General features: G+C 40.8%; 1 protein-coding gene across 1 annotated transcript; it reads right to left on the reverse strand.

Annotated features, from left to right (window-relative positions):
* Positions 1-5,275: 5,275 nt before the first annotated feature.
* LOC138956716 (tyrosine-protein phosphatase corkscrew-like) lies at positions 5,276-19,118 on the reverse strand. The gene is made up of 6 exons (XM_070328001.1): positions 19,090-19,118; positions 18,346-18,470; positions 14,157-14,352; positions 9,246-9,361; positions 8,079-8,257; positions 5,276-5,495 (listed from the first exon to the last, which is right to left on the reverse strand). Exons 1-6 carry the CDS (start codon positions 19,116-19,118, stop codon positions 5,436-5,438), a joined length of 705 nt encoding a protein of 234 aa, XP_070184102.1. The 3' UTR covers positions 5,276-5,435.
* Between the last annotated feature and the right edge of the window lie 1,928 nt (positions 19,119-21,046).

Consider the following 21,046-nt stretch of genomic DNA (forward strand, 5'->3'; position numbering starts at 1 on the left):
GATAATTGTAGGCTTATACTAGTGATTACTGTGTGTGATACATGAAATGTGATATGAATGCTGTTTTTATATGTTATACTCTTACTTTCTCCCAAGCGCAAGACAAATTCTTCTATGAAAATTGAAGCCAATAAAATTTGAGTTGAGTTGAGTTGAGTTGAAAATTTAAGTTGCAGAAACATTCTTTACTGGGCTCAAAAGTTATGATCGTTTGAAAAGAAGTGAAAAATACTGTCCCGGGTGTCTTTCGCACACCTTTTTTTTAAGGGGTTATTATTGTGTTCAAATCGCTCAATAGATTCATTACACATTTTGTGCACAGGTTCCTCTAAGCGATATGGACACATCTGTGCAAAGGAAAAAGGTGGTTTCCTTATTAACTTTGTTTTTACAATTATTTGTATTGGGGGTGGTCACATACGATTTTGCAAAAAAAAACCACTGTGATTCTTAACGTGATCCTAACTGACATATTTAGCTTTAAACACGATAAATATAACATTAACGGTTGTAAATGTCATATAAAGTTTGAATGAAATGACGCTGGAATTAATGTTTTTATTTGGTTGTGAAGTTAGTCGCAATAATTGTTTTTTTTAAGTGTTGTTGAGCATGCAGATCTTCTTTAAATAACGGTCACATTATGAATATCTGCACTCAAATGTACATGTCTAGTTATCTATGAGGGATATTATAGTATGCATTATTTCTAATATGTTGTCTGTTAGCAAATGATAACAGGCATGTCGAGAAAAAAGATATCAAGCATGATCCTTTCAGGCGAATGCTAATATCGTTTGTGAGACATGCCTGTTATCATTTGCTAACAGTCAGTATATTAGAAATAACGGTTTTATTACCGTTTATTTCGACCAACAAAATGTCGAAGCAACCGCGCGAATTAGACAGAACAGCCACAATGGGAACTTGCGCGCTCCTACCTGATTTTACCTGTCAGTCAAAGAATTATCGTGGCATGGGTCAGCCAATCAGAGTCACACACCTGACGTGATGAATATTCACAGGTCAAGTGCGTTTGACACACAATAATCTCACAAGATAAACCTTGTTGAACATGCGTTTCGGTTTCTTCATTTTTTCTTGTTGAACAGAGAGCGACAAATTTAGAATCGACTCCAGACGGATTGAACATGAGGTAAACATTTGACGTAAAGCGAGTGATGCAGTTTCACTTCAGTGGTTTTTCTGAACTGTGATCATTTAGATTTCAAGTGAGCAGGTCGGCATAGCACACTCAGAGCCTTGCTGTTCCGTAAACCAACCACCGACAAAACTCGCTTGTCGGTATTTTTTAGATAAAGAGAGTATTATCTGACAGCATTTGAAATGTCATTCTTTAGAATAAATCACGCTGATATTGTTGATTTAAGTTTGTACTTTGTCTTGTTAATGTTTAGCTTGATAAACAAAAAGGGTCCCTGTGTGAACGTTATAACATTTAGAGCGTCACATACACTCCGTCCTGATTGGTCAAAAAGCCATGTGGGGCACTGAATGTTTTAACATAGAGGGGGAATCGACACGAGGGTCGTGGTGTATGTGTGTGTGTCTGTCTGTATGTGCGTGTGTGTGTGTGTAGAGCGATTCTTAGATAGTCTCCGCATGACCCAACATGTTTTAAAATCGTCAACACGAGTTTTCGTCACACTCAACAATGGGACATTGCTTAAAGCCTGATAACAAACATCACTATGTTTCTTGGCTCACTCACTTTTTCTGTTCACTCATCCAAAAGACTTTGCCATTTTTTTTGACAAAATCATCAGGCGATGCAAAAGTCCCACGCTTTGAAGTAAGTTACTTCAAAGTGTGGGAAGATCCCCCCACACTTTGAAGTAAAAACTGAGTTTACTTCAAAGTGTGGGAAGATCCCCCCACACTTTACTTCAAAGTGTGGGATTACTTCAAAGTGTGGTGCAACAGACCATACATGTTTCCCCTCCACTCTTTTCTCCCATACTCTTTGACGTACCGTCATTGCGTTATGCATACTGAACATGTTGTCCAAAGATTGAATCATGGCTTCTTGCCTTAGTTTTACATGTAACAGATTAATTTGTTTTTGAATCATTACAAATGTGGAAAGAACTATGTTAATGAAAACACATATGACTTTGGAGTGTTGAGTACTAACTTATTTTTACTTTAGCTTTTAGAGCTTCCTAACAACAATATTTGTGAAGCGAAGGTGCAAATGAAGTGGTGGTAGACGAGAGAGAGAGAAATTCAAGATATACGCCCTTACGCCAAAGCTATTAGGGGCATGTGCCCGGGTCTTTAACCCGACTTTAGATGAGCTACACAAGTGTATGCGTGTTTAGGTGGTATCAGCCATCTGCACTTATGACAGAATGACCGAGGTCTTTTACGTGCAACTGTGGTGACCCGGGGGTTGGAGATGGATATTCGATTTTGATACACGACTCAAAACAGTAATCGGGAGGTCGTGGATTCGAACCCCGGCCGGGTCATACCTAAGACTTTAAAATTGGCAATCTAGTGGCTGCTCCGCCTGGCGTCTGGCATAATGGGGTTAGTGCTGGGACTGGTTGGTCCGGTGTCAGAATAATGTGACTGGGTGAGACATGGAGCCTGTGCTGCGACTTCTTTCTTGTGTGTGGCGCACGTTATATGTCAAAGCAGCACCGCCGTCATATGGCCCTTCGTGGTCGGCTGGGCGTTAAGCAAACAAACAAACAAAAGACTGAGCTTGACTAAATGTTGTATTTTTGCCTTACGCGACTTGTTTTAATTCATTCCAACTGTTTTGAGTCGTGTATCAAAATCGAATTTAGTGCATACGTTCCGGAATACCCCTCTTCTATTTGTAGAGAAGGTTAAAGGGTATATGTTCACCGCTCGTCGACTAAAGGTACTAGTGGTTGGGGGCTTGTAGGATCATGTGCTTGCAAACTGATACATACGTTACCGCCTTGCGGGCTTAAATTACGGAATGAATGATTTATTCTGAGAAGAAAAAAAAGTTTCATTTTCGAAGGAGTTCTATTACACCTCATATACTGTTTGACAATTCTGAAATTGCAATTGTACGTTATTACTGAGAATAGGCTCGCTAGCTTATATCACATACAGCACATACCGCGACAATGGATTTAATAAGCAATACTGATGGAACATTTTCAGGTCTTCATACCATCATACAATTATAAGTCATGAAATGCATAGCAAATGTAAAATATGCTATATTGATACAAAGCTAGATTTGTGTAAACACATTTAGATTCATTGGGTGGGTTAAGGGTTAAACCTTCCACGTAAGCATGCACTAAAATAAAATTACATTAAAAAGTATCAAAAATAATCAATCACTAGCATATTTCAAATAACCCTGCTAATGTGAATTCAACCATCATACTTCTTGCATATAAGTAGTCTTCGCAAATTGATAGGTGCAAGGAATGTGCATCTACAAGTTACTGTAGAATGTGATGCACTTAGGGTGCGTGTTCCTCAGAAATGTCCAGGGATCATTCAAATCAACTGTAGCAGAACCCACCTTCTAAACAAAATATGACAAGACTAATTAAATCATGGCTTAATTATCGCAGTTCCTTTCTTTGTACATCATATATATATATACATATACATTGCAAAGCACATAAGTAAAATACTTTCGTGGCGAAGCTCATGCAGTAAACTCTTGTTCGTTTGTCTTGTGTTTAACAACAGAGGGTATTAGTGTGTTGTGAAGTGGGGGCATGTCAGGGTGGTGCAGTATGAGGTATAACAAAACAAAGAGAAACGCTATCCTTTTCAACTTCGTGTCCTTGGGAACATTATTATAACATTCTTACTGTAGCCTTTAAAAGTATTTTACTTTTGGCGGTTTTATAATACAAACCTGATTAAATGTGTTATTTGATATCAACTCATTGCTTTATTGGTTATTTAATTGTCAAATAGTGTGCCCAACCCACAGACCCATTTTGCATCGGGATGTTATGTTGGCCTTGACTGCCTCAATAGACATCAGATACGTTTGTTGCTGTTATTTGACAAGGGAAGCAACCGCTGTATATTGCCTTTTGAATTGCAGCAATATGATTGCCTCCCCTGGATACCATTTTTTCTAGGTTGACGTAGTTGTTAAATGTTATCACGTTTTATCTAATGTTTTAGATTACTATCTTCCGGCAGTCAAGGAGTTTTACCAAAGGTTAAATTTGAAGCGGCATTGTATTTGAACAGAAGAAAAAATCTTAACAATGATTTATCAAATGCAACACAAATGTCACAACATGTATGTTACAGTGATGTAAAAAAAAACACGTTTTGTTATCTACATCAAACGTTGTTCATCAACAATGACATTCAACAGATAAACTCCCCCCCACCACCACCACCACCAATGGCATGTACACACCAAATATGAAACTAGATCTTTTTTGTCTGGTTGTTTGCCGCTAAATTCAAATCAGCAATACAATGCTATGTGACCAGACATCGGAATATTTGAGACTGGAAACGTTTTAGAACATGTTCTTCTTTGGCATTGGAATATTCCTCATGAAAAACACACAAATGCCAGATAGCAGCGTAAATTCAATCAATATGAGGCTTATATCGCGCGTATTCCGTGGGTACAGTTCTAAGCGCAGGGATTTTTTTAAATTGTGTTTTTATGCAATTTATATCGTGCACATATTCAAGGTGCAGGGATTTATTTATGCCGTGTGAGATGGAATTTTTTTACACAATACATCACGCATTCACATCGGCCAGCAGATCGCAGCCATCTCGGCGCATATCCTGCTTTTCACGGCCTATTATTCCAAGTCACACGGGTATTTTGGTGGACATTTTTATCTATGCCTATACAATTTTGCCAGGAAAGACCCTTTTGTCAATCGTGGGATCTTTTACGTGCACACCCCAATGTAGTGTACACTAATTGCTAAGTATATTAACGTACTGAGCCCCACAAACATCTGCCAAACCAAGCAGTCTTTAAAGATGACTCTCTTCGAAGGCAATTTCATATTTTCAAGACTGCAACATTTGCAGATGTCACAATCCCCTATGTGATTTCGTCAGGTAAACTGGTAAGCAGTCTATTTTGACATGCGTGCTCCGGACTTCGCATGCCAGAGACAAATGTAAAGCCACCTGGCACCAAGAATATGAATCTCCTGGTCTTCAGACACTCCAAAGTTCCACTGAGGAGGTCGATCAAATGCCCCCTCTAATACAAACTTTGTGGAGGTGCCGGGACCCTTTATAGGTAGTATATGTGGTGAATCCTGCTAGGCCAATTTGAATATTTTTCTTTCATTGATGTATCCAGCAAAGCACAGCCGAAGGTTGCATGTGACCAGGACAGATCATGCAACATGCCAGGCAGCTGCCATCTCCCACGCACATGACAGGCATGTACGGGTCTTGTTCCTTGGATTTTACTTGGTCTCTCTTCCGAACTCTTCTTGTTTACCTGCAGCAGCAGAACCTGTGATGCCCTGAAATCGACAACGACGTGCATTCAATTCTATACTGTTCAAAAAAAGAAACGCATAGTTGCTACTTGCCAAATGTGTTTTATTTTTCGAAAAAATTAACAGAAAATCCAATATTTAGATTATTTGTTTGAAATTTGGTATGGACACAGTTGAATGCACACACAGTTCATTTGCATCTTCAAATCAATCAGTCAATCAATACGATTGGGTGCCGAGGCTGTCAAGTCAGTAGGGGGTGTGACTGCCTTGAGCAGCAACAACTGCCCGGCACCTTCTGGGCATGGACTGGATCAGATGCCGGATATCTTGCTGTGGGATGGTGTCCCACTCCTCCTGAAGTGCCTGCAATAGATCGCGGTGATTTGCCGGCGCTTCTTCTCGCCTGCGCACACGTCTGTCCAATTCACCCCAGAGGTGTTCTATCGGGTTCATGTCTGGCGACATGGATGGCCAGGGAAGCACCTGGACATGGTGGTCGGTGAGGAACTGGGTGGTGAGTCGTGCTGTGTGCGGGCGAGCGTTGTCCTGCTAGAATATGGCATCCTGGTCAGCCAGAAGAGGAAGGGCGTGTGGGCGCAGAATTTCCTCCACGTATCGCTGGGCAGTTATGCGCCCTTGGACGTGCACCAGGGTGCTCATTCCAGCGGTATTGATCGCTCCCCACACCATGACGCCTCCACCACCATGAACGGGTGCCTCATCCACACAGTTGGGCGCGTAACGTTCGTTTACTCTCCGGTAGACCCTCCTCCGACCATCATGTCGCTGGAGCAGGAAGTAGGACTCGTCGCTGAACCACACGTGTCTCCAGTGATTCCGGACGGTCCAGCGAAGGTGCTGGTTGCCCCACTGCACTCGGTTCTGGCGATGGCGGCGGGTGAGGACAGCTCCTCTGTGAGGTCTGCGAGCTCTCAAACCAGCTTCATGCAGGCGGTTCCGCACGGTTTGGTCCGATAATCGGTGTGGCCCGGGGAGAGCCTGGACAGAAGATGAGGCCGACAGGAAACGATTCCGGAGGTGGCGGAGCCGTATGAAGCGGTCGTGAGCAGCAGTTGTCGCCCTTGGTCTTCCCGCTCGTGGCAAGTCAGCAACGGAGCCAGTGGCTTGAAACCTGACCCACAGTCTACTGATGGTGCTCTGGGACACGTGGAAGTGCCTGGCGATTGCACTTTGACTTTGGCCTGCTTGTAAACGACCCAATGCAATTTGGCGGTCTTCTCTGCTCAATCGGGCCATCTTTCGTCGCTGAATTGTCGTCTGATTTCTTTGTGGCGAACAATCCGCTTTTATGGGTTTTGGAAGACATGGTGAGAGCTCAATATTCCCCGAGTTTCACGAGATTACACTAAAGCATGACGAGTGGTCATGCCAAATGAGCAATTGTGACATTGTAGCCACTGATAACGCATGCGTCACGTGCAGAGCTCACTTGTGGCAATGGACGAAAGGTCGACGACCAGATCAACATTTTCTGCAGTTTGGTGGATATCCTTGTAGCCATATAACTAAATTAACCAAATATTACAAGCTATGCGTTTCTTTTTTTGAACAGTATATGTTAGTTAAGGTTAGCCGAATTTTCAAAATTCTACTTCTCTCTTAATCTGTGAGATTTAACTCTACAATTCACTCACATATATAGTGTAGAGGTCTGTGAGGAGCCAAGAACAACACCATTAACAACATCAACAACAACACTAACAACAGCAACAGCAACCACAACAACTACAAAAACTTGACATTATCAAAACCACCACCTCCACCCTTGTCAACACCAACATCAACAGTAACAACAACAGCATTAACAACAGCATGGCCACCACCACAGTTACCACCACTATCACACATTTTAGTACTGACTTCAAAATTAGTAATGCAAAGCAAACAGGATAACACTCCCCAAGACAGACAGTCAATCTGTTACTTATATTTTGTTTTATTTGTCATGTCAGAGTCTTCTATTTTTTATTATCAATCTTCCACATTCAGCTTGCCGTTAACATTAACCTCTTATCAAAAGTGACGTCGTATCAGTTAACATGTTCATGCCTGAGTTTGGGGGGTCAGTAAACGCGCCTGTGGTCTCTTAACTATACACTAGTCAGAGATAGTTCTTGTCAATAGGAATAATAACATGTCCAGTGCATACAGTTGCCTTTTTACCTGGGTTAACCGTTTACTACCATTGACTAGGAAATCCACAATATAACGGCAAAGTGGAACTGGTATTGCCGATCAATCAACAATAATCGAATTAATGATTGGCTGTCGCTGTTGTCCAAAAGAGAGAAAGTTTTGTTGTTGTGTACTAAAGAAAAAAACAATATATCGTAACAAACGTAATTTTGAATAACATGTACTTGATTAATGCTCCGGGTTTAGCAGTAGTAACACATCCACATTTAGTATAGTGTTCAAAACATATTTTGGCAGCTTATATAACCTCTTAACCATTACGTATCGGTTCGCAGGTAAATTCGATTTCATGTCACCAACAAGTTAATTTTGTAAAGTGTCCAACAGTCATCATATCAATACACAATCACCTCAGGAGAGTTTAAAGGGAGCTTGGGATGTATTTACCTGTGCTGGTTTCAACAGCCTCCCCAGAAGTTTTCCGTCAACGTACAAATCGTTCTTTTCGTAGTATTCTATTAGTGCAGAAAGTGTCGGGAAATATTTCTGTTCATCTGTATCGCCGAGCTTGTAGCCGTCGTCCTCAACGGTAATGCGATGCGTAAGTACCTTTTCCTCAATGTTCACTGAAATACAATAAAACGCAGTAAAACAAAGCATTATTTTCTTAAATATTGTAGTGTGTCTTTAAAGAAACGTAATGATGCTACCCTCGTACAATTACACCAGCTCCTGTTAAGGAGAGTAAACGTTAAGACGTAATGAAGCATTACATTGACATGAACGATCCAGTACTCATAATTATGTGAAACAATAGTGTGCCTACTGAAAGAAAGAATGCAAGTTTGATTGAGGAGGCTCAATGCACACCTATACGATAAAGTGTGAACTATCGGAGAGGATGAATTACGTCACTGGTTTATTTCATTGTGTGTTGACCTCACAGGTGCACATGCAATATGCATTTAGAGCGCTTACCTCCCTTTGTTTATCAGAACATTGTTTCATTGACTGTACTCCACCAGTTTGTTATTTGTGACCCTCCACCACGGAATGAGTCGCATGTCACCTCGCACCGTTCTGCGCTAGGCTTAATATAAGTCCAGGGGGGTGTCTGGTAACGGTGCGAGGGTCACCTTAGCCACAGGCTTATAAGTCGGAAAGTGTTCACTCTTTTCTAAAACGGGTTTCACCACTGGATAGAGCATAAAACACTCTGTAGGAAAATGTAAAAATATGAAAATCATGCAAAGGTGACATGCGACTCATTCCGTGGTGGAGGGTCACATTTATGCATATACATAATACCTAAAATTGCAAACAAATCTTATTTTGTACATATTATCTACCAGGATATTCGAAGTATTGGAAATTAAGTTGTTTTTCTTCTGTTCAGACTATTCATATTTTCATGCTGCTGCATGGGGGTTAACTTCTTTTTGTCTGACAATTGTGTCATTATCCTCTCATTTCTCTTGTCATAGTCATGCATTTAGAACGCAAGCTCATCCCAGACACTGGCAGCCTTCTTTTATTTGTATTATGAACTCCTTGACCTGTTTAATTCCCACGTACAATAGATTGACATCTTCAGCAAACAAAGTTAGCTCTTACTTGCTAAAGTGTAGTCGTTTGGCTTAGTGATGCTTTGTCGTATCAGGAAGGCACCATGTCCCTTTTGTTTTAAGATGTCAAACTGTTCATATCTTTCGATCATACCAGCATACCACCTGCAAACAAACCTTTTGTTGGCATACATGTTCATCTGCACAAAACACATTGAAGAACACTACAAAATCCTTCTCATAAAACATGAAACACAATGGGTGTTTGTACACACACACAAACACACACACACATCCCCCCCACACACACCCACACACATACACACACAAACACACACACACACACACACACGCACGCACACTTACACACACATACACACACACACACACATAAGCACACACACACACGCACACACACACATACACACACACACACACACACACACACACACACACACACACACACATATATATATATATATATTGAGAAAGAGAAGACAAAGAAACCAACAAGCGAGCTCTGTTGTTCCCAATATTTCGGCATGTGTACCTTCCTCAGGGGTATTATAATGAACTGGCACGCCACTCACAGCAGCAGTAAAGCTTGCCAGTTGAGTCTCCCGGACTGGGTTTTGATGTTGGAAGACCTGTGAATATTCATCACGTAAGGTGTGTTACTCTGATTGGCTGATCCAGGTCACGAGAATTCTTTGACTGACAGGCATAATCAGGTAGGAGCGCTCCAGTTCCCATTGCGGCTGTTCTGTCTAATTCACGGGGTCGCTTCAACATTTCTTTTGGTCGAAATTAGCCGGTAGTAAAACTGTTATTGCCAATATGCTGACTTGTAGCAAATGATAACATACATGTCTCAAACATGATATCAACATTCGCCTAACAGGCTCATGCTTGATATCTTTTGTTCTCGACATGTCTGTTATCATTTGCTAACAGTCAGCATTTTAGAAATAACTCATACTAACAATACACCACCGATAACTTACGCTCAACTTCAAGCGCGATTTTATCAAAATCGCGTTTTTCGTAGCATGCGTTGCGATTACATGGACATTTTCAAAACTATTAATCCGATCGTAATACAATTTGGCACGACGTTATTTCATGTATTGTTTTACATTCTGTTCCTCTGAAAAATAATGTTGAAGAAAATGTTACGGTTTTTCTATTTGGTACTTGTTTGGGCTGGTCAAAAAGAACGTTTTTGTGCATTTGTCAGAGAGCTGGAGGAACAAAACGCAGATGAGTCATTCGTTGACACTTCAGCCAAATGTGAAGACAATCGGAGGAATAGTTTTGATCACATGTGTGTAACGCTACTCCAACCATTAACTTTGGTGCCACAAAACTTGGTCCTAAACATCTGATGTTATGAATTTGTTTCTGCAGATATTATTTTTTTTGTTTCTTTACTCTTGGGTCAACAAATGTTTCATAATTTAAGTACTCAGTACATCTCCTGAAAAAATGAAAAAAAATAAAAAATTGGACCATCGGTTGCCATGATAGCAATCGAAGATGGCCGCCAAACTGCCCCTTTTTAAAACCATAAGGCTTTTTTAAAACTGCATGAAATTGTGTTTTGATGCTTGTTATTTATAATTTAGCACAATGCAGAGAAACTGATAGAGTCGGTTTTTGATATCTCAAGTCATTTAAAAAATATCAGTGATGAAAGTGAGTGATGTTGAATTTCATACCAAAACGGTATAACTTCTCAATAAAAAATTTTTTCAAGAAATCACTCTATCAGTTTCTGCAAAATAACACACTCAAGATGTATCCAAAGTTTCAACAACGCAAGTTTATTAGAAAAAAAGCCTTAGGGTTTTGAAGTGACAAAAAAGTTGTTTTGAGAAAATACACTAAACGTGAAGAAAATGTATTTTTTTGACACAAACGTTTATGAAACATGTAACAAAACAACAAGTCTTGCTTAGTTCCACAAGAAAACCATAAACTAAATTCAACAAAATTTAAAATAACAACAGCCAGTGTTCTGCAAGCACCAAGGAAACTGTTCGAAGGTCACAATGATCAACTCTCATCCGTTATGTGCACGCTGCGTAAAGTATGCCCATCCATAACTCCCAACTTGTTAGGTCTAAAAAAAATAGGTGTGGTTACGGTAACCCGACCTACCCTATTTTTGGGGGCCGACCCTATAACTTTTTATTACATTTGTCAAAAAAATACCCAAAAAAACAAGTAAACGAGTACATAAAACGCAATGAAAGCGAAAGCGCCCGAGTCGCACACTTATTTCTCTGTCAAGTAGGTTTAATTTGTACACATTAGAAAAACAAGTTTTAAAAAAAAAGTGATTGCCTACCTTCCTACCCTATTTTTTTTGGCTATGTTACCGTAACCACACCTATCTTTTTTTTTTTGGCCTTATCAGTGAAGCCTTTTATCTTGGACCTCTTTTGGACTTGCTTTGAATCATCAGGGAGTCATATGACAGTGTCCTTTACTTTCTATTTTACAATATTTGGGTTGACTTCTGTGAATTGCCTTGCAATGCCATGGGTACTTTGGAAGCTCCTCTCCAGCTTCTGCATCTGTAGAGACAACATACATTCAAAATTAATATATGTCTATGACAAACTCATATACTGCTATTTACATTTTCCCAAAAATGACCCCCCCCCCCCCCCACCCTTACACACATTTGAAAAACGGTATTGTAATGTGATACATGTAACACGATATTTGGGCGCATGCATATGTCAGTGCTGATAGTCAAGCAGTGAACAAAAAGATGTTGACAAATCATGTGAATGGTGCTAAGGCAGTGCTGATCTGTTTTACAGCTATTGCACATACATTGCATGCAGAAACCTATGGTCTGCATGGGAAGTATGACCACAAGCAATGTTCACTCACTGGGCCATGTGAATGCATGTTTGTTTGAGCCACAAGAAAACTGTAATCACAGGAGCAAGAGATATATAATATGCTCGAGAAAATAAATGAGGAGATAACAGATGTTTTGCCCCAACACTGACAAACCTTGTGACAACTAAGCTTCACAGTAGCAGCACATAAGTGACTAAATTTGCATCCTATTCAGTTTCTTTGCATCAGGGTGTTGTTACTTAGATTCTGTTCTTCAGCATAAAACAGTCACACACACACACACACACACACACACACACACACACACACACACACACACACACACACACACACACACACACACACACACACACACAGAACCGCACACATCAATCAATCAATCAATCAATGTGAGGCTTATATCGCGCCTATTCCGTGGGTACAGTTCTAAGCGCAGGGATTTATTTTTATTTTTTAAATTTGTATTTTATGCAATTTATATCGCGCCCATATTCAAGGCGCAGGGATTTATTTATGCCATGTGAGATGGAATTGTTTTACACAATACATCACGCATTCACATCGGCCAGCAAATCGCAGCCATTTCAGCGCATATCCTACTTTTCACGGCCTATTATTCTAAGGTATTTAGGTGGATATTTTTATCTAAGCCTATACAATTTTGCCAGGAAAGACCCTTTTGTCAATCGTGGGATCTGCAACGTGCACACCCCAATTTAGTGTACACATAACCAAACAAATGTATAAACTTGTACATGTTTGTCAAAAGAAGAAAAAAATACATACCTACTGCCATCTTGCTTATGAGCTGCTTGGAATCTTCCCTGCTCTGCTTGGGCTAGTATTCACTGCACCAGATTTCCCAGGAGATGCATGGTGTTGCACCATGGCTGAACAAAGTCATTTTTGTATTGATTGTTCTTTTTCTAAGCAGTTTATTTGCTTTTTTCCCGATAAAAGATATAGGGTCTGCCTTCTCGTTGCCATAAATGGCGAACTCCGTGTTGTCCTTATTGCCGTATGCATTCCGCTCCGCAACTCTAAAATAAGTCGTGGTTCAAAACACTCTTGGCAACGTGCTTCAAACGTACACCACTGATGGTGATTTCTTGCTCCATCCCAGCTGTTGCAAGGAAAGCAGCATAGTTTCCAGCCAATTTTCTTTCTGGACGAAGAAGAATGCACAAACTTGATCTTCCGATTCGTTCGTAGCAATAGCAGACGACATTATCGACTCGCACTTTCTCTTTAAACTTCTGTCACGCCAGCCTCTGTAACTGATCTGATTTTACCTGATAATCATCTCCTGTGCGTGTCTAGCACTGACATCGGGGCAAAACGTGTGATAAACTGAAGTTTCCACAAAGATATCGAAGGAAAATCGCAGCTGTAGACCTTTGGCAAGATCTGGCCGGAAATCAAGAATACTGCATTCTGGGAAGGCCGAATCGAACCGAACGAGACCGAGCATTTAAACAAAGTTTAATATCCGCGATTCGATTGGTCAATAGCGAAAATTGTTCATTCGGAATCTCCCGGAATCTTCATCGGTTCTCTTCGGCTCATTGGAATGTCTTCCAGTTGCTGTTACTAACGGCGCGAAATCCGCAAACGGAAATTCCCGTTGTCTGCGGCATGAACTGATCTTAGCAAAGAAAAGACAACTCAATCCAGTCATGCTAACGTGACCACCGTTGACGATGTGTTTGACTCACAGTCACCTCTCAAACATACGCATTTTTTTGCTGTTTTGTGTTTGTTCAATACACAATTGCATACACATACATTGTTCATTTAGCCGTTTTGACCGTTTATGATTAATTCTGATCTAAAATCAGTACATCAGAGTAACCAGAAGAGGTTCAAAATCCAGAATCGGAAAGAAAACGGAAATGACCAGGGAACACAAAAATCACTTTGTTCAATGTGGTGTCTGCCCTTAATAGTTCAAGTATGTACCTAGCAAGTGTTGTGCACATCGGTTTGTATTCTAGTGTGTAGCGCGAAAACAAAAAAACCGTAGTTTTGCGCGAAATCCATGGGGTTTCCTTACCTTAAATATAACAAGCCTTAGGATACTCACAGACCCACAGGTGCTTCTTCAAAAGGTTTGACAAGTCTGCCGTAGGATGCGTTGGTGTATTTCACCGTTATATCATTCTTTCGGTAGTAAGCAACAAGTTCAGACAATGTTCTGAAAGAAGTCCCTGTATCCAAAAAGTCGACACTATTCTGCGACGGTGTGAGTCTGAAGCAATTCAGTTTATGTCCATTGTACACTGCAACAGAACAGAAAATAGAAGAACAGAATTAGTGACATTTCTGTGGCTAGCACTAACAATATGCCTAAATAAATATAATCTTGTAATCCTACTTAACTCGTACCACTTCACTAGTTCCTAAATGTCCCAACTGTTCTTAACCTACAAACAGATCAAATGTATGCACTTGAAGTAACGAAACGCATTTGATATATTTTTAACACCTCTCTCTCTCTCTCTCTCTCTCTCTCTCTCTCTCTCTCTCTCTCTCTCTCTCTCTCTCTCTCTCTCTCTCTCTCTCTCTCTCTCTCTCTCTCTCTCTCTCTCTCTCTCTCTCTCTCTCTCTCTCTCTCTCTCTCTCGCACGTACGTACAAGTACATACATACACACACACGCATGCAGGCACGCACGCACGCCAGCGCGCGCGCACACTGACAGACACACACGCACACACACACACACACACACACACACACACACACACACACACACACACACACTCACACACACACATACCCACCTATATAGATACATACAAACATACATTCATACATACATAAATACATACATACATACATACATACATACATACATACATACATACATACATACATACATTACATACATATACAGGGTGGTCCAAAAAAGCGCCTTTTTTGGGGTTAATCTCATTTTTTACTGCAACAAGAAAGTTAGAAAATGTCTCAACCAAACACTAGCAGAATGATGGGAGATTATGTCTTGCAAATATGGTAGAAATTAGTTTTTCCTTAGCAGTTGATAGTATACCAATATACTAATACTAATAATGAAAGCTTATATGTGACCCTCCACCACGAAATGAGTCGCATGTCACCTCGCGCGGTTCTGCGCTAGGCTTAATATAAATCCGGGGAGTGTCTGGTAACAGTGTGAGGGTCACCTTAGTCACAGGCGTATAACTCAAACAGTTTTTGCTCTTTTCTAAAACGGTTTTTACCACTAGATAGAGCATCAAAAACTCTGTAGGAATATGTAAAAATATGAAAATCATGCAAAGGTGGCAGGCGACTCATTCTGTGGTGGAGGGTCACATATAGTGCGAACCACAGTAAACTTTGCTCTCCGCGCTTTGCATATTAACAACTGATAAAACCATACTATTAAATACATCAAATACACATGCATTCTAACAAAATAACGTAACAATGAACTTTACAGCAACACATTATCTACTTATTCTCTATCCAGCCTCCTCTTCCCTAGTGATAGGCTCATTTCACAACGCACTGACTTCCCTTGGCCACCTTACTCCCCTCATCTGAACCCACCCGACTACTTTCTGTGGGGGTACCCAGGACAGAATGTACGGCAATATTCCCCAGACCCTGGCAGCTCTGTAGGACGACATCAGAAGGGAAATCAGGCGCATTCCAGCTGACATTATTGGACGACTCATGGACAATGTCAACGCTCGCGTTGCAATAGTTCTTCTACGAAGAGGAGCCTGAATAGAGCACATTATCAACAACTAAGGAAAAACCAATGTCTACCAAATTCTGCAATTGTTTTGTTAACGAATTTTCTAAATCTCTCTTCGCAGTCAAAAATGAGATCAACAAGATAATAGGGCGGTTTTTGTTTTACCACCATGTATACATACATGCATACATACATACATACATGCATGCATACATACATTTCTTTCTTTCTTTATTTGGTGTTTAACGTCGTTTTCAACCACGAAGGGTTATATCGCGACGGGCATACATACATACATACATACATACATACATACATACATACATACATACATACATACATACATACATACATACATACATACATACATACATACATACATACATTTGTTTTCATGTAGTGGCAATGGGGTTTTCTTAGCAAGTGGCTAGCTGATTTACGTACCCATCCATCTACATTAGTGATTACATGTAATACTCTAACTTGTACTTCTGCACAACTGATCTTATTTTCTTTTGTTTTAACATTCAGTCAATAAATGACTGAGGGTGGAGGGTGAGGCTTGTCTCCCAGTGTATTTGTGTGTGTGATAGGATTTCTGAACAAATACACGACTGACTTTTAGAAAATTGACAAATGCATTTTTCAGGACATGTCCTTGTGCCTTTTTCTCCGGTTTTTCTTTTATAACGCTACGAGTATTTGAGGACGTCAATTATGTTCTTCAAACTGTTTACCAAGTAGTCTTTGGTTTGGTCCAAACAATGAGTGCATTTCAACTTTGTAACATGAGAATCTGTTTATAAAATGTCTGTTAAACATTTGGTCATGTTTTTTTTGTTTTTTTTAATTGGAACCTGAATCCCTTAAGTGACACTGTTGTATCATTTATTACTTCCCGATTTAAAAAAAAAATATCCAGTTTCCTATTGTTTGATTGAAAATGTGCTCACATCTAAGAAAATAATTCAAATAAAAACTCGCTGTTCGATTTTTCAAATAAAAATTGACCTTTACATTCTTCAGAGCATTCACTTATAAACGGTATCTCCGTTTTTGGATAGTTTTATTTCCTGCAGGACGTTATGTTTGCGCTTTACTAAATGTTGAGGCTGCACTCTCACAACTACTGTTTTGAAGCTATATTTGTTTTTACATTTTCGGCAAATACTATGGGTTTGCATTTCAGCTTGGCACATTAAAGATTCGTCAATGAAATTGTCATTTGAAGTAGTGATCAATTTTGTTTTCTTTATTTTCAAAACAAGACTGACATGATTAATACCACATGTCGGCCCAACACTAAGGGGTAAATTGACACCGAAAACATGGTGTCAGTCCTCGAGAGTACTTAAACCAAATGTGCAGGTCGAGATGATCTCAGCAAAGAATGCAAACATAAAACCCAATTAGCATAAGTATTAGTTATTTCTTTTTAGCACATTTTCAGAGAAGGCATATACAGGGTAGGCCATAAAAAGTGTCCACATTTAATTTGTTAATATTTTTCCTGTAAAGTGATATTTTCTTTTCTGTTTCAGATAGAATTTGAGACAAGCATCTTAGAATTATTTTAAAGCCTGAATGGATCGCATTCCAGTGCAGGAAAGGACCAAAATCGTTGAACTTTACTTTGCTACCAATTCTGTGGTTCTCGCCTAGCGCGCTTTTCGGAGAGAGTTGCCTGGCACACACTGTCCATGTGCAAGAACTGTGAAGCGCCTCGTGGATAAATTCAGGAACACTGGTAGTCTCTCAGATAACAATAAAGGACATAACCCTGAATTTATCCACGAGGCGCTTCACAGTTCTCGCACATGGACAGTGTGTGCCAGGGAACTCTCTCCGAAAAGCGCGCTGGGCGAGAACCACAGAATTGGTAGCAAAGTAAAGTTCAACGATTTTGGTCCTTTCCTGTACTGGAATGCGATCCATTCAGGCTTTAAAAGAATTCTAAGATGCTTGTCTCAAATTCTATCTGAAACAGAAAAGAAAATATCACTTTACAGGAAAAATAATAACAAATTAAATGTGGACACTTTTTATGGCCCACCCTGTATAACATGTCTTTGATTTTGGAATGAATGAGGAATACAACTTAATCATGTTAAATCTCGCCCCCCCCCAAAAAAAAATCGATTTAAAAGAGAACTTGTAATTGATACAATAACTATTTATTTTAAGCTTTCAAGCTCAAATGCAATACCCTATTGTCAAAGAATCCTTGAATTAGGGAACCACAGTGTGGTCTCAGTTTTCCCCCAAAAAGCCTGATTTAATGTTATATAAGAAGTGTATCATACCATAACAAATACACACAGAATAATAAACAACGTGCAGGGGTCTTGTCTTCAAAAGTTCTTGGAACCGCTTTATATACACACACACACACACACACACACACACACACACACACACACACACGCACACACACACACACACACACACACACACACACACACACACACACACACACACACACACACACACACACACACCCCATCACCCGGCCTTGCCTCAGTTCCCAGTTTATCTGAAAACCATATTACCTTTCAAGATATAAAACCTTGGGTTCTGGGGGCACCTTCTGATGCCAAAAGAACCTTCTACTCTATTCCTTTCAAAACTCATAAGCGTCTTCTCATCTTCCAGACCGGTATCAGCACAATGCCATCTGGAAAGATAACGCAAATCAGTATATTTCGGACAAACCATCAAATAGTCATCATCATCATAATCAACGACAACAACAAGAAAAAAAACAACAACAACAACGACAATAACACAACAAAAACAGCAACAGCAACAACAAAACAACAACGGTATTGTACACCAACTGCGTTGAGGAAATCCTTTTACACTGATACCACTAAACAAGTGCACCTGCTAGCACTAAAACAATATTTTTATGTTGATGATGTCCATAATTAGAATCGAGCGGGTGAGATCCCCAAGTATGACAACATACAATACTCAAAAGAATTCAAGGGCCAGTGTCATTTTTGACATGGTTTGAAAAATAAAGTGCAGACTGAACAATATGTGTTTTTTTGCCAAATAAGCAACAAACAATGTTACGCAATGTTGAAGACAACGTGTTTCTGAAAAGGGTTCAGATGAGCGTTTATTCAAAGTGCTACACGGGGCCACAAAAGAAACGCAAAATTTACGTGAAAATGCCAACTTTTCAAACGCGTCTAGCTGACGCAGCACACCTGCGCAGACTGAAAACTGCAATGCACGTGAAAGCCGTAGCTTTTGTGAGCAGACGTCAACCAGTTTTTCAGACCAACGGGTATGTAAGGCCACGTTTCTTGAGCATTTTTAACCATGCCCCCAAGACGCCGACTGAGTGATGCTGCCAGAGGTATGGCCGTGGCCTGGCTCCAGGAAGGCGTAGCAGTGCGGGAAGTTGGCAGGCGACTGCAAGTGACACATTCTGTCATACAGAGGCTGAGAGATCGCTTCAACAACACCGGAAGTGTGCAAGAACCAAGGGGGGCTGCGCGCACACGAATGACGACATGGAGAGAAGACCGCTACGTCATCGTGTCAGCCCTGCGTAACAGAACCGCCACTGCAAACACGCTCAGGGGGCAAGTGCGAACAGCCACCAACATCCTGGTCAGTGACCACACTGTTCGCAACCGTCTGCACGAGGTGAACATGCGATCAAGGCGGCGAGCGGTACGACCTCCACTCACTAGGGCTCATCGTGCAGCTCGTCTGGCCTGGACCCGGCGTCATCTGGCCTGGACAAGGCAGCAGTGGTCCAGGGAGCTCTTCTCCGACGAGTCTCGCTACACGCTGTCCTTCAACGACGGCTGAATTCGCGTCTGGAGACGTCCTGGAGAGCGCTTCAGCAACGCTACCGTTCTGGAGCACAACAGACATGGTGGCGGCTCCCTGATGGTGTGGGGTGGATTCAGTCTTCGCCACAGGACACCCCTACACCGTGTCCAAGGCAACCTGACTGGCATCGCGTACAGGGATGACATTCTGCGTCCCATAGCCACACCAGTCCTTCAGGCCATCGGACCAGGTGCCACACTGCAAGACGACAACGCGCCTGCACATGGAGCTCGGGTCGTCAATAACTTTCTGCAGCAGCAGCAAGTTATCAGGATGGACTGGCCCTCCCGTTCGCCCGATCTGAACCCAATCGAGCACCTTTGGGATGTCCTGGGGCGACTGATTCGAGCGAATCATTCTCCTCCACCAAACCTCAACGTCCTGTTCCACACTCTGCAGCAGGAGTGGCAGGCGATCCCTCAGAACACTCTTCAGACATTGGTCAGGTCCATGCGTCAGCGTTGCCTCGACTGCATCAATGCCAATGGAGGTCACACTCGTTATTGACTCTTGTGATTCCAATTGCTCTCTGTTCTGAATTTTGAAAATGGGGTTATGTCCATTCAAATTAAATTTTCTCGATGAATAATTCGTGTTGGTTAATGAAATTGTAACCGATCGAACAACAAGTGAATAAATTAAACTTCTGATATATGTTTTCTGTTGTTTGTCTTAATTGCTTTGAATGGGGAATGACCAACTGAGTGGCCCTTGAATTCTTTTGAGTAGTGTATGTCATTAGCCTGTTTTCTTCCTTGCTTTTTTTTAACTGTTATATTAAGCACACCCTACACTTTCTTCTGACTCAAGGCTTGTTTTGGTGATACTGGAAACGGCAGGTTAATTTATTAATGAGTTTTACTTTATTCGGTAACATGCAATTTGACTATTTAAATGCTGCCAGCTTCATAATTGTTAGTTAACATAGTATATAGGCTTGCCTTCATAGTTCCTTAATTTGTAAGGAATTTGAGCTGGAATGGTCGCACACAAGACACACATAACTAACTTATGCACACACTGTCCATTCCAGCTGAGACACGCTTTTACATATTCAAATACATCCCCTAAAAGCTGTAGCTCTTGTTGGTAACAATGCAAGGTTAACTAATTAAACTGAGGTCACATCACGCAGTCATCACGTTTTGTATATCAGATTTAAATCACCGACATACTTATAAGGCATACTTACAACTTCCCTCTCACGTCATCACGCTTGTCCAGTAAGAGTGCCTGCTTTTCTGACCTGTTTTGTCAACATATATTTGCATGGTAAGATAACTATTAGCTTACAGGATGTTTGGTGGCTTGTTGTCAGACCAGCTTTCTTGTCACCAGGAAGAAAGCTTATAATAGTCTTCTGTTCGACCTTTGTCGACCGAGGCTGGAGGCTGAGGC

Source organism: Littorina saxatilis, unplaced genomic scaffold (assembly GCF_037325665.1).
Source record: "Littorina saxatilis isolate snail1 unplaced genomic scaffold, US_GU_Lsax_2.0 scaffold_440, whole genome shotgun sequence".
In the NCBI taxonomy this organism is placed as follows: domain Eukaryota; kingdom Metazoa; phylum Mollusca; class Gastropoda; order Littorinimorpha; family Littorinidae; genus Littorina; species Littorina saxatilis.